This window comes from Giraffa tippelskirchi, chromosome 8, assembly GCF_054371585.1.
Source record: "Giraffa tippelskirchi isolate mGirTip1 chromosome 8, T2T-mGirTip1v1.2.pri, whole genome shotgun sequence".
Lineage (NCBI taxonomy): Eukaryota > Metazoa > Chordata > Mammalia > Artiodactyla > Giraffidae > Giraffa > Giraffa tippelskirchi.
The window spans coordinates 118,425,339-118,438,533 of record NC_137282.1 but is presented as its reverse complement, the minus strand read 5'-3'; the positions used below and the strand labels follow the sequence as shown (position 1 = coordinate 118,438,533).

The 13,195-nt window shown below is 39.2% G+C and overlaps 1 protein-coding gene across 9 annotated transcripts in view; it reads left to right on the top strand.

The window, feature by feature from the left end:
- The window catches only part of KHDRBS2 (KH RNA binding domain containing, signal transduction associated 2), a 631,271-nt gene that overhangs the window by 354,269 nt on the left and 263,807 nt on the right, over positions 1–13,195 (top strand). Inside the window, exon 8 of one of the 9 annotated variants that reach the window (XM_081523661.1) lies at positions 1,879–2,041. The exons of the other annotated variants lie outside the window; for them this stretch is intronic. Coding sequence (XP_081379787.1) covers positions 1,879–1,901 — 23 coding nt within the window. The 3' untranslated portion in view covers positions 1,902–2,041. Of the gene's footprint in view, positions 1–1,878; positions 2,042–13,195 lie in introns of those variants that run through there. 9 annotated transcript variants of the gene reach the window in all.

Genomic DNA, 13,195 nt, shown 5'->3' with positions numbered 1-13,195 from the left:
CATTATTCTGAATTCTTTTTCAGGTAATTTTCCTATTTTCTCTGTGTTTATTTGGACATCTGTGTTTCTAATTTGTTCCTTCACTTGTGCAGTATTTCTCTGCCTTTTCTTTTCTTTCTTTCTTTCTTTTTTTTTTAAGTTATTGCATTTGAGGTCTCCTTTTCCCAGGCTTCAAGGAAAATTGAATTTTTTCCTTGAATAAGGTTGAATTCTTTCTTCCTTTTGGTTTCTGTCCTCCTAAGGTTGGTCCAGTGGTTTGTGTGAGCTTTGTATAGGGTGAGATTTGTGATGAGTTTTTGTCATTTGTTTTTCCTCTGATGGGCAAGGCTGAGTGAGGTGGTACTTCTGTATGCTGATGATTTGGTTTGTATTTTTGTTTTGTTTGTTGTTTAGATGAGGCGACCTGCATGGGGTGCTACTGTTGGTTGAGTGATGCTGGTCTTGTATTCAAGTGGTTTCTTTTGTGTGAGTTCTCAGTATTTGACACTCCCTAGGGTTAATTCTCTGGTAGTCTAGGGTCTTGAAGTCAGTGCTCCCACTGCAAAGGCTCAGGCTTTGATCTCTGATCAGGAATGAATATTCCACAAGTGGTTTGTTATGGCATTAAGGGAGAGTAAAACAGCTATCCAAAAACGAGAGACCAAAGATGAACCCCAGACCAATGGCAGTTACAGAATCAGGCAAATAATAATTAAAAATAATGGAATATACTCATATACATATACACCTAAGTGCAAAGTGAAAACAGTCCAACAAAAATAAAGTACAGTAGATTGATCCAGCGAAGAAAGGAAATAAAAAATTATATTCACCAGTTAAGAACAAAACTAGCTTAAGCACAAACTGGAAAACAAAACTAAAGCAAGGTGCCAAGTGGGGAATAAAGCAATGAAAACAAAACTAACAAATATGTTGAAAGGAAAGAAAAGAAAGAATAGATATGCAAAGGTAAATAGAAGTAGATGAGGAAGATTTATATACATTAAAGATTAACCACAAGGAGAAAAGAACAATAAGAAAGGCAAATGAAAGAATAAATGTAGAAAAAAATAATACCTTTAAAAATTAAAATCATAAAAAAGAGAAAAGAGAAACAAAGAAGAAGAAGAAAGAAAAAAGAGGGAGAGAGGAAAACTCCACAGAACTGCAAGAGCCCAATATAGAGGCAGAGATTTATAACAACAATATAAAGTATGACAGAATATACACATATATATAAGCAAAATGAAAACAGTCCAACAAAAATTAAATACAATAGATTGACCCGGTGAACAAAGGCAACCAAAAATTATATCTACCATAACAAAACTAATTAAAGCACAAAATGGAAAAGAAAACTAAAGCAAGGTGCCAGGTGGGGAATAAAGCAATGAAAATAAAACTAACAAATATATTGAGAGGAAAGAAGAGAAAGAAAAGAAAGGAAGTATAAATATGCAAAGTTAAATAGAGGTAGATAAATAAGATTTATATAGGTTAAAGATTAACTGCAAGGGGAAAAGAACAGTAGGACAGGCACACAGGGGAATACATGTAGAAAAAAATAATAATTGGTGTAAAAAATTAAAATTTAAAATTAGAAAAAGAGAAATGAAAAAAGAAAGAAGAAAACTCCACAAAACTGCAAAAGCCCAACATAGAGGCAGAGGTTTATGACAACAATAAAAAAATGTGACTGAGAAAAACAAAAAAAAAGCTCAAAATCTTTATTGGATTTCTTAGTGCCAATAAGACCAACAACTACAACGGAGGTGGGGGAGGGCTGGAGAAAAAAAAAAAGAAAATCCGAAAGAATCTACAGAACAAGTCAAAAAATAAGAATAAATATTTTTCTTGAGTCACTGTTTTTAGAGTCCTTTCCTGTGCTTACTTCCCTAGGATGCCCTCCAACACTGTGCTGATCTTTGGACCTGCTGTGGAAGCTGCTCAGATTCTAATCTTGTCCTATACCTCTGTGTTCTTGGCCTCCAATGTCCACAGCTATTAGAGCTAGTGCATTTTCTTTTGTGGGAACTCTCAAGATCCTTTTATATATTCCGTAGACACAGAGTCTGCCTTTTTGATTGTGTGGATTTAATCTGCAGCTTGTACAAATGATCTGAAGGTTTTGAGTCTTCTTCCTTAGCCACATTGCCCCTGGGCTTCAATTGTGATTTTTATTTCCCCTTCTAGATATGGGTCACCCACTGGGGTTTGGCTCCTGAGGCTACCCTGGAGGGCTTAGGTTTGCCCCTGTGAGGGCCAGGTGTAGAGGTGGTGCAGCTGCTTGCATTATAGGGGTTCTGGCAGCACCAGGTACTCAGGGGAGTTGGCGGCTATGGTAGTAGGAAATACAGTGCTCTACAAGCATATGGCAACCAGTATTGGCCAATATGCTCCAGTATTCTTGCCTAGAGAACCCCTTCTCTGACAGAGAAGCCTGGCAGGCCACAGTGTACAGGGTCGCAAAGAATCAAACAGGACCGATGTGACCCTGTGTGCGACTTCATTTTTTGTAGGGATTTTTTTTTTTTTTGGCCTGTGGGAGCTCTGGCCCAGTGAGAATTGAGCATGAGGGTGGTGCAGCTGCTTGGTTTACGGGGACCCTGGTGGTGCCAAGTGTGCAGGGACACAGACTGCCTACTTGGCAGGAGTTATGGCCCTATCAGTATCTTTTTTAGGACCTCAAAGCTATGGTTTTTCCAATAGTCATATATGGATGTGAGAGCTGGACTGTAAAGAAAGCTGAACGCTGAAGCACTGAGCCCTGCTTTTCAACTGTGGTGTTGGAGAAGACTCTTGAGAGTCCCATGGTCTACAAGGATATCAAGGCAGTCAATCCTAAAGAGAATCAGTCCTGAATATTCATTGGAAGAACTGATGCTGAAGCTGAAGCTCCAATACTTTGGCCACCTGATGTGAATAACTGACTCATTTGAAAAGACCCTGATGCTGGGAAAGATTGAAGGCGGGAGGAGAAGGGGATGACAGAGAATGAGATGTTTGGATTGCATCACCGACTCAATGGACATGAGTTTGACTAAGTTATGGGAGTTGGTGATGGACAGGGTTGTCTGGTGTGCTGTAGTCCATGGGGTCAAAATGAGTTGGACACGACTGAGCAAGTGAACTGAACAGTATTAATGAAACTTTAAAAATGTGAAGTTTAGTTTGTCACATGTCCTAATCCAGACTTTAAATATTTTAAAGCGTCTCTTCACTAACTTTCTGCTACATTTTTCAGATTCATCTTTATGATTAAAGTAGATTTGGGTAATAGATTTCAAAAAACTTCAACACAACAAAATATAAAGCTCACCAGCTTTATCAGTGGATAACATGTAAAATAAACTTAACCTTTGGGTACCAAATAGGTTCCCATCACTAATCTCATGATAACACTCCCAACCAGTTATTGACAAATTGCTTTCATAGGTGAGGAAACTGAAGCTTGGAATTGAGACTTGCACCCAGATTCATATTCCACATAGTACATAGAGAATGCAAACACGTGTTTACACGTCATTTGTGCTTTGAGTCTTGAATCCACATCATCAGTCAGTGTCTGAGTCTCCTCAGCAACATTTAGGACACCTCCCAGCACCTACTTGAGCATCTCCAACCATGGAAAAACAACTAGAATCTAAGTGTCAGATAGAAAAGAAACTGTGATTAAAGAGACAGTGCCTCCATGTTCAAAAACAAATCATCTAGTGGGAGGGTCGAAGAATCCAACAATTACTACATAATATGTAATTGCTGTGCAGGGCTATACTCTACTCTCTGTTATAATTAGTAGTCACTCTTATCTTCTCCCACTTACAAGATTCAGACATCCTATAGGCAGAAACTTTCTCTTATGTTTATTTTATCTTTCCAGGACTAAGCAGTGTGTTTGGTAATAGCAATTGAATCAAACCTGTGATATTGTTGGAAAGATATTATACATATGCAGAGTTTAGTTCAGTTCAGTCACTCAGTCATGTCCAACTCTTTGCTACCCCATGGATTGTAGTACGCCAGGCCTCCCTCTCCATCACCAACTCCTGGAGTTTACTCAAACTAGTTTCCATTGACTCAGTGATGCCAACCAACCATCTCATCCTCTGTCATCCCCTTCTCCTCCCACTTTCAATCGTTCCCAGCATCAGGGTCTTTTCAAATGAGTCAGTTCTTTGCATCAGGTGGCCAAAGTATTGGAGCTTCAGCTTCAACATCAGTCCTTCCAATGAATATTCACGATTGACTTTCTTTAGGATCAACTGTCTTGATCTCCTTGTAGTCCAAGTGACTCTCAAGAGTCTTCTCCAACACCACAGTGGAAAAACATTAATTCTTCAGCCCTCAGCTTTCTTTATAGTCCAACTCTCACATCCATATATGACTACTGGAAAAACCATAGCTTTGACTAAATGGACCTTTGTTGCCAAAGTAATGTCTCTGTTTTTTAATATGCTGCCTAGGTTGGTCATAACATTTTTTCCAAGGAACAAGCATCTTTTAACTTTTAATTTCATGGCTTCAGTCACCATCTACAGTGGTTTTGAAGCCCAAAAAATAAAGTCTGTCACTGTTTCACTGTTTCCCCATATGTTTACCATGAAGGGATGGGACCAGATGCCATGATCTTAGTTTTCTGAATGTTGAATTTTAAGCCAACTTTTTCACTCTCCTCTTTCACGTTCATCAAGAGGCTCTTTAGTTCTTCTTCACTTTCTGTCATAAGGGTAGTGTCATCTGCATATCTGAGGTTATTGATATTTCTCCTGGCAACCTTGATTCCAGCTTGTGCTTCATCCAGCCCAATTTTCTCATGATGTATTCTGCATATAAGTTAAATAAGCAGGGTGACGATATACAGCCTTGACATACTCCTTTTCCTATTTGGATCCAGTCTGATGTTCCATGTACAGTTCTAACTGTTGCTTCCTGACCTTTATACAGATTTCTCAAGAGGCAGGTCAGGTCGTCTGGTATTCCCATCTCTTAGATATTTTTTTTTTCTGGAACTCCCTTGCTTTTATGATGATCTAACAGATATTGGCAATTTGATCTCTGGTTCCTCTGCCTTTTCTAAAACCAGCTTGAACATCTGGAAGCTCACAGTTCACAAACTGTTGAAGCCTGGCTTGTAGAATTTTGAGCATTACTTTACTAGTGAGTGAGATGAGTGCAATTGTGTGGTAGTTTGAGCATTCTTTGGCATTGCCTTTGTTTGGGGTTGAAATGAAAACTGATCTCTTCCAGTCCTATGGCCACTGCTGAGTTTTCCAAATTTGTTGACATACTGAGTGCAGCACTTTCACAACATTATCTTTTAGGATTTGAAATAGCTCAACTGGAATTTCATTACCTCTACTAGCTTTGTTCGTAGTGATGCTTCCTAAGGCCCACTTGACTTCACATTCCAGGATGTCTGGAACTAGGTGAGTGATCACACCATTGTGATTATCTGGATCATGAAGATCTTTTTTTGTATAATTCTTCTGTGTATACTTGCCACCTCTTCTTAATATCTTCTGCTTCTGTTAGGTCCATACCAATTTCAGTCCTTAATTGTCTCCTGTCACATCATAGTATGTGTTGTGTCAAATAGAGACTGTACCTTCTCAGAAAAGAGAAGTATCTTTATGACTATAGGTGTTTAGAGAAATCCCAAAGATAGTAAGCAAAACAGCAACAGACCAAGGTGATTAAGAATTACTTTTTTTTCTTTTTAACCAGTATGTGCAAATTAAATCATATTTGTTCTTTTATTTTTTCCTTTGAAAAACTTTTATTCTAGAAATTTGAGGATCAATAATGTCATTAATATTCAATTACAATTAGTTTAGACATTTATTTGAAGAGGAGAGAGAAGAGCTAGGATGCTCCATGCAAAAAAAAATAGTGAAGTGGGGGTGGAATATAAGACAAGAAGAGGGACTTTCTAAAGCAAACCTAAAATATATGGAAAATAGTTAGGGGAAACAGAATTCATTTAAAATAGCAGGGTAAATAATACAGGGATAAAGATGATCTCAAAGGCTGAGGTTATAACATCACTGATTGTAATTAAGGGTCACCTGAAAGTTCTTAATCAGAGGATAAAGTAAGGTTTAGGAGAATTTTCTAATTCTCAATTGTTAAGGGAGGATTGGAGAATGAGTGAAGAAAGGGGAAAATATTTAGGAACTCAACCATTGTGAGATTTACTGAGATGTCGCCTTGGCTAGGTGCACAAGGATGGGCTTGCAAGAATCAGGCAAAGGTAATACTGAAGATGGAAACACTAAAGTCTGACATTAAGGGGATGAGGGAGGAGTCAGGTCAGGTGGTCTAGGCTCAAGCAGAGGTGTGTCTCTGTGTTGGGGGGGTTGTTCATGGGGGACAGGAGGAAGGAAGGCTATGCTAGAGAGGGTGAGCAACGAAGAACTGACCTTCCAGCTTCAGGGAGGAGCTTGCCAAATGTGCTTACACGGTCATATTTCTTTGTTGGAAAAGTAAGGTGTTTTACCTGCTATCAGATGTGATCACTTTCCCATCTGTCACACTTCCCCTTGGGCGGGTTGTATTAGAGTAAACAAAGATGCTTGTGGGATCATGCCATGCCAAGTGGCATCATTGTGTTGGAGATCTGTAAGTTTAGATTTATCAGAATAGTTTTATTTGTGTGATTTAGTTATCAGTAGCACTCTTTTGTAGAAATGACTCCAGGAATATTCTTCCCATCTCTTCTGTTATTTTCATGGACGGAGGTCTGATTCTGCTGTTTATTTGTGACCTCCAGCACTGGTGCTGGAATATGTGGTTAGTGTTGAGTAACAGAGACTGAATTGATTGGGTCCAGAAATGATCTGTCAAAAACTTATTTAGCTCAGCTGGGAAAGAAATCTGATAGAGGCTTCTCCAAATTTGACAATTCTAACAGTCTATACCATAACCACTAATGAGACGTGAAACTGAAAGAAAGGCTTCAAAAATATCAGTGTTAAAAATGTTTTTTTATCAATCACGCTAAAGGGAAATTTTTGAATTTCTCCACTTCTCCATAGAAAATACTATGTCATATTAAAGGTGAAAAATAACTATGCTTCAAAAAGTAAAGAAAGGTTTAGGGCTATATTAGGCAGTTAATAAAATGCTGTATCATTTTCTGGATTTTATGATATATATGGGATTATCAGGTTTTAAAATTTTGCAGTTGGTATTGATTGCTTTTCTCCCTCAAAATATATGTTCACTCTAGTGTTTAACTTCCATTAATAATTTTGCAAACTTTTTCTTAAAGATAGAATGCAAAATTATATAATCTTCAAATCCATGAACTCTGGATCCTATAGAGGAAAACAATGGAAACATTGATAGGAAAGTGTACATATAAGGTTGGAGGGGTCCAGTGGGTTTTATTTAAAGACAAAATTGTGTAATCTTAGTTAGTTTCCAGTACTGCAAGTCTATTCTGCAGTGCTTAGCTACAACCATGCTGCTACTATTGATATGTATACTGTTCCCAGTGGAGGTGCTGTCCTTTTAACAAAACCTTTGCGGGAGAATTGAGTGTGTAAGTAAAGGTACACAATTGTGGAAGTGTCCACTGGAACCTCACACTCTGTGAAAACACACCACCAACACTATAAATACTCTCTAGCACCTTATGTGTTGATATAGCATGAAAAAAAAAAACAAGCAAAGAAGTCAAACCAGTGGAAATTCGATGCATGAAGCAGTGCACCCAAAGCTGGTGCTCTGGGACAACCCAGAGGGAGGGGGAAGGGAGGGAGGTGGGAAGGAGGTTCAGGATGATGACACGTGTACACCCATGGCTGATTCATGTCGATGTATGCAAAAACCTCCACACTATTTTAAAGTAATTAGCTTCCAATTGAAATTAAAAAAATAAAACTTCCAATGCACAAAATACTTTCTAGTTTTCAAAGACATAGGCCTAATTTATTTTTATTTTATTTTTTAATTTTTTAAATTAATTTATTTATTTTAATTGGAGGCTAATGACTTTACCTGATGTTTTTGTCAATAGTTCATATCCAGACATCAGGGATGTGTATGGGAGCAAGCAAAGCAAGGAGGGAATGTCAGCTCAGTTCTGTGCGAGAGGTACTGGATATATATAATGTCATGTTAACCTAATTTATACAACTCATTTTAGCAAATTATTGAGAAACTTTTCTTCCCCTAAACCTATTGGCACTTCAGCACATCCTACCATCTATTTCAGACTTCCAGTAACATTGATAGAACAGAAAATTCACTGTAAATGAATAGTCCTTAAAAGTTCCATGAATGAATTCAGGCCGCCAGCATTAAATTTCATGTGTATGAAGCATTTTTTTTTGACAAGGGATGGAAATAAGTATTAAATATTAATTGAAATCAATTCTTGTGCCATTTTTTGGGGAAGGAAAGATTATGAGTCTGATCTATAACACATTTTAGGAGGAGCCATGTGTGATAATTTTCTGTGTAATTGCTAAGAGCATTACCCAGTGAAGAGAGATTCTTATTAGAGTTTCTAGATTGGATATTTGTATTCCATTAAATGTTCTTGTTTAAGTTTCATACTCAGCTCTCTCCTTAGTAGAGACAAATTAACCAGAATTCACTGTAGAATTTTGTTTTGTGAAATGGAATGATTAAGTGCAGGAAGAGAAGGGAGTGACAGACGATGAGATGGTTGGATGTCATCACCAACTCAATGGACATGAGTTTGAGCAAACTCCAGGAGATAATGAAGGACAGGGAATCTTGGTGTGCTGCAGTCCATGGGGTCTCAAAGAATCAAACACGATGTATTGACGGAACAACAACAGCAATGACAATTAATATTTGCAATAACTAAAACATGTAAGGTTAATGAAGTATTTTTTGAAACTATATTATGGGCATAATACTACTGTGGTTCAAATGCTCATAGAAAGTGAGTGATATTTAAACAGCATTAAATATTAAATTATATTCCCAAAAAGTATAAGCTGCTGTCTTTTAAAATTGTGTGCATTTTTCTTCTAAGGTTGCGACTTGAATAAGCTATCCTTCTTCTAGCCTCATGTTTTAGATTTTTAAGCCACTTTAGAAAAGGCCCTGATTCTGGCAAAGATCGCGGGAAAAAGGAGAAGGGCGCAGCAGAGAATGAGTTGGTATGACTGAGTTTGTAGCATTACCAGCTCAACGGACATGGACTTGACCAAACTCCAGGAGATAGAGGAGGACAGAGAAGCTTGGAGGGCTACAGTCCATGGGGTCACAAAGAGTTGAACATGACTTAGAGATTGAACAATAACAATAAGAACAGATTTAGATTCTTCAATTAGCCACTCACTTAAAGATTGTACTTGCACCTTTTTTTTTCCCCAGAAAATTCCATTTACTCAAAATTAGACTTGCAAATAGGAAGACAGTAAATGTATCTCCCCAGAAATGAGGGAGTCCCTCAATAAATGAAAAGATAAGAGCTCAAATAGTGAACAAAATTTAATTTTGAAATTGTTTACTTGAGCGTTGGCGTATTTGGAGTCTTTTGATGGTGTTCTTAATGTTAATTAATTAATTTATTTTAATTGGAGGACAACTGTTTAAAATACTGTGATGCTTTTTGCCATACATTGGCATGAATCAGCCATGGATGCACATGTGTCCCCTGATCCTGAATCCCTCACTCAAAGCACCAGCCTTGAGCACCCTGATTCATGCATCGAACTTGCACTGGTCATCTATTATACATAAGGTAATATACATGTTTCAATGCTATTCTCACAAATCATCCCACCCTTGCCTTCTCCCACAGAGTGCAAAAGTCTGTTCTTTACATCTGTGTCTCTTTTGCTGCCTTGAATATAGGATCATCATTACCATCTTTCTAAATTCCATATATATGTGTCAGTATATAGTACTGGTGTTTCCCTTTCTGACTTACTTCACTCTGTATAATAGGCACCAGTTTCATCTGCCTCATTAGAACTCACTCAAATGTGTTTATTTTTATAGCTGAGTAAAGCTGGAATCAAGATTGCTGGGAGAAGTATCAGTAACGTCAGATATGCAGATGACACTACCCTTATGGCAGAAAGTGAAGAGAAACTAAAAAGCCTCTTGATGAAAGTGAGAGAGGAGAGAGAAAAACTTGGCTTAAAGCTCAACATTCAGAAAACTAAGATCATGGCATCTGGTCCCACCACTTCATGGGAAATAGATGGTGAAAGAGTGGAAACAGTGCCAGATTTTATTTTTGGGGGCTCCAAAATCACTGCTCTCAGTCACACTACATTTCAGACTCTTTTGTTGACCATGATGGCTACTCCATTTCTTCTAAGGGATTCCTGCCCACAGTAGTAGATATAATGGTCATCTGAGTTAAATTCACCCATTCCAGTCCATCTTAGTTCGCTGATTCCTAGAATGTCGATGCTCACTCTCGCCATCTCCTGTTTGACCACTTCCAATTTGCCTTGATTCATGGACCTAACATTCCAGGTTCCTATGCAATATTGCTCTTTACAGCAGCAGACCTTGCTTCTATCACCAGTCACATCCACAACTAGGTACTTTTTTGCTTTGGCTCCATCACTTCATTCTTTCTGGAGTTATTTCTCCACTGATCTCCAGTAGCATATCGGGGACCTACTGACTTGCGGAGTTCCTCTTTCAATATCCTATCTTTCTGCCTTTTCATACTGTTCATGGTATTCTCAAGGCAAGAATACTGAAGTGGTTTGCCATTCCTTTCTCTAGTGGACCACATTCTGTCAGACCTCTCCACCATGACCCATCTTTCTTGGTTGGCCCCAAACGGCATGGCTTAGTTTCAATGAGTTAGACAAAGCTGTGGTCCATGTGATCAGATTGGCTAGTTTTCTGTGATTATGGTTTCAGTGCCCTCTGATGCCCTCTCACAACTCCTACCGTCTTACTTGGTTTTCTCTTACCTTGGACGTGGGATATCTCTTCACGGCTGTTTCAGCAAAGCGCAGCCATGGCTCCTTACATTGGACGTGGGGTATCTCCTCATGGCCACCCTTCCTGACATTGAACGTGGAGTAGCTCCTCTTGGCCACTCCTGTCCCCGCACAAGCGCCACTCCTCAGAGGTGGGGTAAATCCTCTTGGACGCCGCCCCTGAACTCGGACATGGGGTAGCACCTCTCTGCCACTGCCCCTAATCTCGGAGGTGGGGTAGGCTATGACAGCAGAGGAGCACCACAGTGGAAGTGAGAAATAGATTTAAGGGACTAGATTTGATAGACAAACTGCCTGATGAACTATGGATGGAAGTTCATGACATTGTACAGGAGACAGGGATCAAGACCATCCCCATGAAAAGACATGCAAAAAAGCAAAATGGCTGTCAGAGGAGGCCTTACAAATAGCAGTGATAAGAAGGGAAGCAAAGGAGAAAAGGAAAGATATTCCCATTTGAATGCAGAGTTCCAAAGAATAGCAAGGAGAGATAAGAAAGCCTTCCTCAGCAATTGATGCAAAGAAATAGAGGAAAACAGCATAATGGGAAAGACAAGAGACCTCTTCAAGAAAATTAGAAACATAAAGGGAACATTTCATGCAAAGATGAGCTCGATAAAGGACAGAAATTGTATGAACCTAACAGAAGCAGAAGATATTAAGAATAGGTGGCAAGAATACACAGAAGAACTGTACAAAAAGATCTTCATGACCCAGATAATCATGATGGTGTGATCACTCACTTACAGCCAGAAATCCTGGAATGTGAACTTAAGTGGGCCTTAGAAAGCAGCTGAGCTATTTCAAATACTAAAAATATGATGCTGTGAAACTGCTCCATTCAATGTGCCAGCAAATTTGGAAAACTCAGCAGTGGCCACAGGAAGGAAAAGGCCAGTTTTCAACCCAATCCCAAAGAAAGGCAATGCCAAAGAATTCTCAAACTACCGCACAGTTGCACTCATCTCACACGCTATAAAGTAATGCTCAAAATTCTCCAAGCCAGGCTTCAGCAATACGTGAACTGTGAACTTCCAGATGTCCAAGCTGGTTTTAGAAAAGGCAGAGGAACCAGAGATCAAATTGCCAACATCCAATGGATCATCGAAAAAGCAAGAGAGTTTCAGAAAAACATCTATTTCTGCTTTATTGACTATGCCAAAGTCTTTGACTGTGTGGATCACAATGAACTGTGGAAAATTCTGAAAGAGATGGGAATACCAGACCACCTGACCTGTTCCTTGAGAAACCTGTACGGAGGTCAGGAAGCAACAGTTAGAACTGGACATGGAACAACAGACTGGTTCCAGATAGGAAAAGGAGTCCGTCAAGGCTGTATATTGTCACCCTGCTTATTTAACTCCTATGCAGAGTACATCATGAGAAACGCTGGGCTGGAAGAAACACAAGCTGGAATCAAGATTGCCGGGAGAAATATCAATAACCTCAGACATGCAGATGACACCACCCTTATGGCAGAAAGTGAAGAAGAACTAAAAAGCCTCTTGATGAAAGTGAGAGAGGAGAGAGAAATAGTTGGCTTAAAGCTCAACATTCAGAAAACTAAGATCATGGCATCTGGTATCATCACTTCATGGGAAATAGACGGGGAACAGTGCAAACAGGGTCAGACTTTATTTTGGGGGGCCTCTAAAATCACTGTAGATGGTGATTGCAGCCATTGAATTAAAAGATGCTTACTCCTTAGTAGGAAAGTTATGACCAACCTTGACAGCATATTAAAAAGCAGAGACATTACTTTGTCAACAAAGGTCCGTCTAGTCAAGGCTATGGTTTTTCCAGTAGTCATGTATGGATGTGAGATTTTGACTGTGAAGAAAGCTGAGCATTGAAGAATTGATGCTTTTGAACTGTGGTGTTGGAGAAGACTCTTGAGAGTCCCTTGGACTGCAAGGAGATCCAACCAGTCCATCCTAAAGTAGATCAGTCCTGGGTGTTCAGTGGAAGCACTGATGTTGAAGCTGGAACTCCAATACTTTGGCCACCTCATGCGAAGAGTTGACTCACTGGAAGAGACCCTGATGCTGAGAAAGATTGGAGGCAGGAGGAGAAGGGGACGATGGAGGTTGAGATGGCTGGATGGCATCACTGACTCGATGGAGATGAGTTTGGGTAAACTCCGCGTGTTGGTGATGGACAGGGAGGACTGGCGTGCTGTGATTCATAGGGTCACAAAGAGTTGGACACTACTGATCTGATGTGTATGGTGTTAGAAATTATTCTGGTTTCATTCTTCTACATGT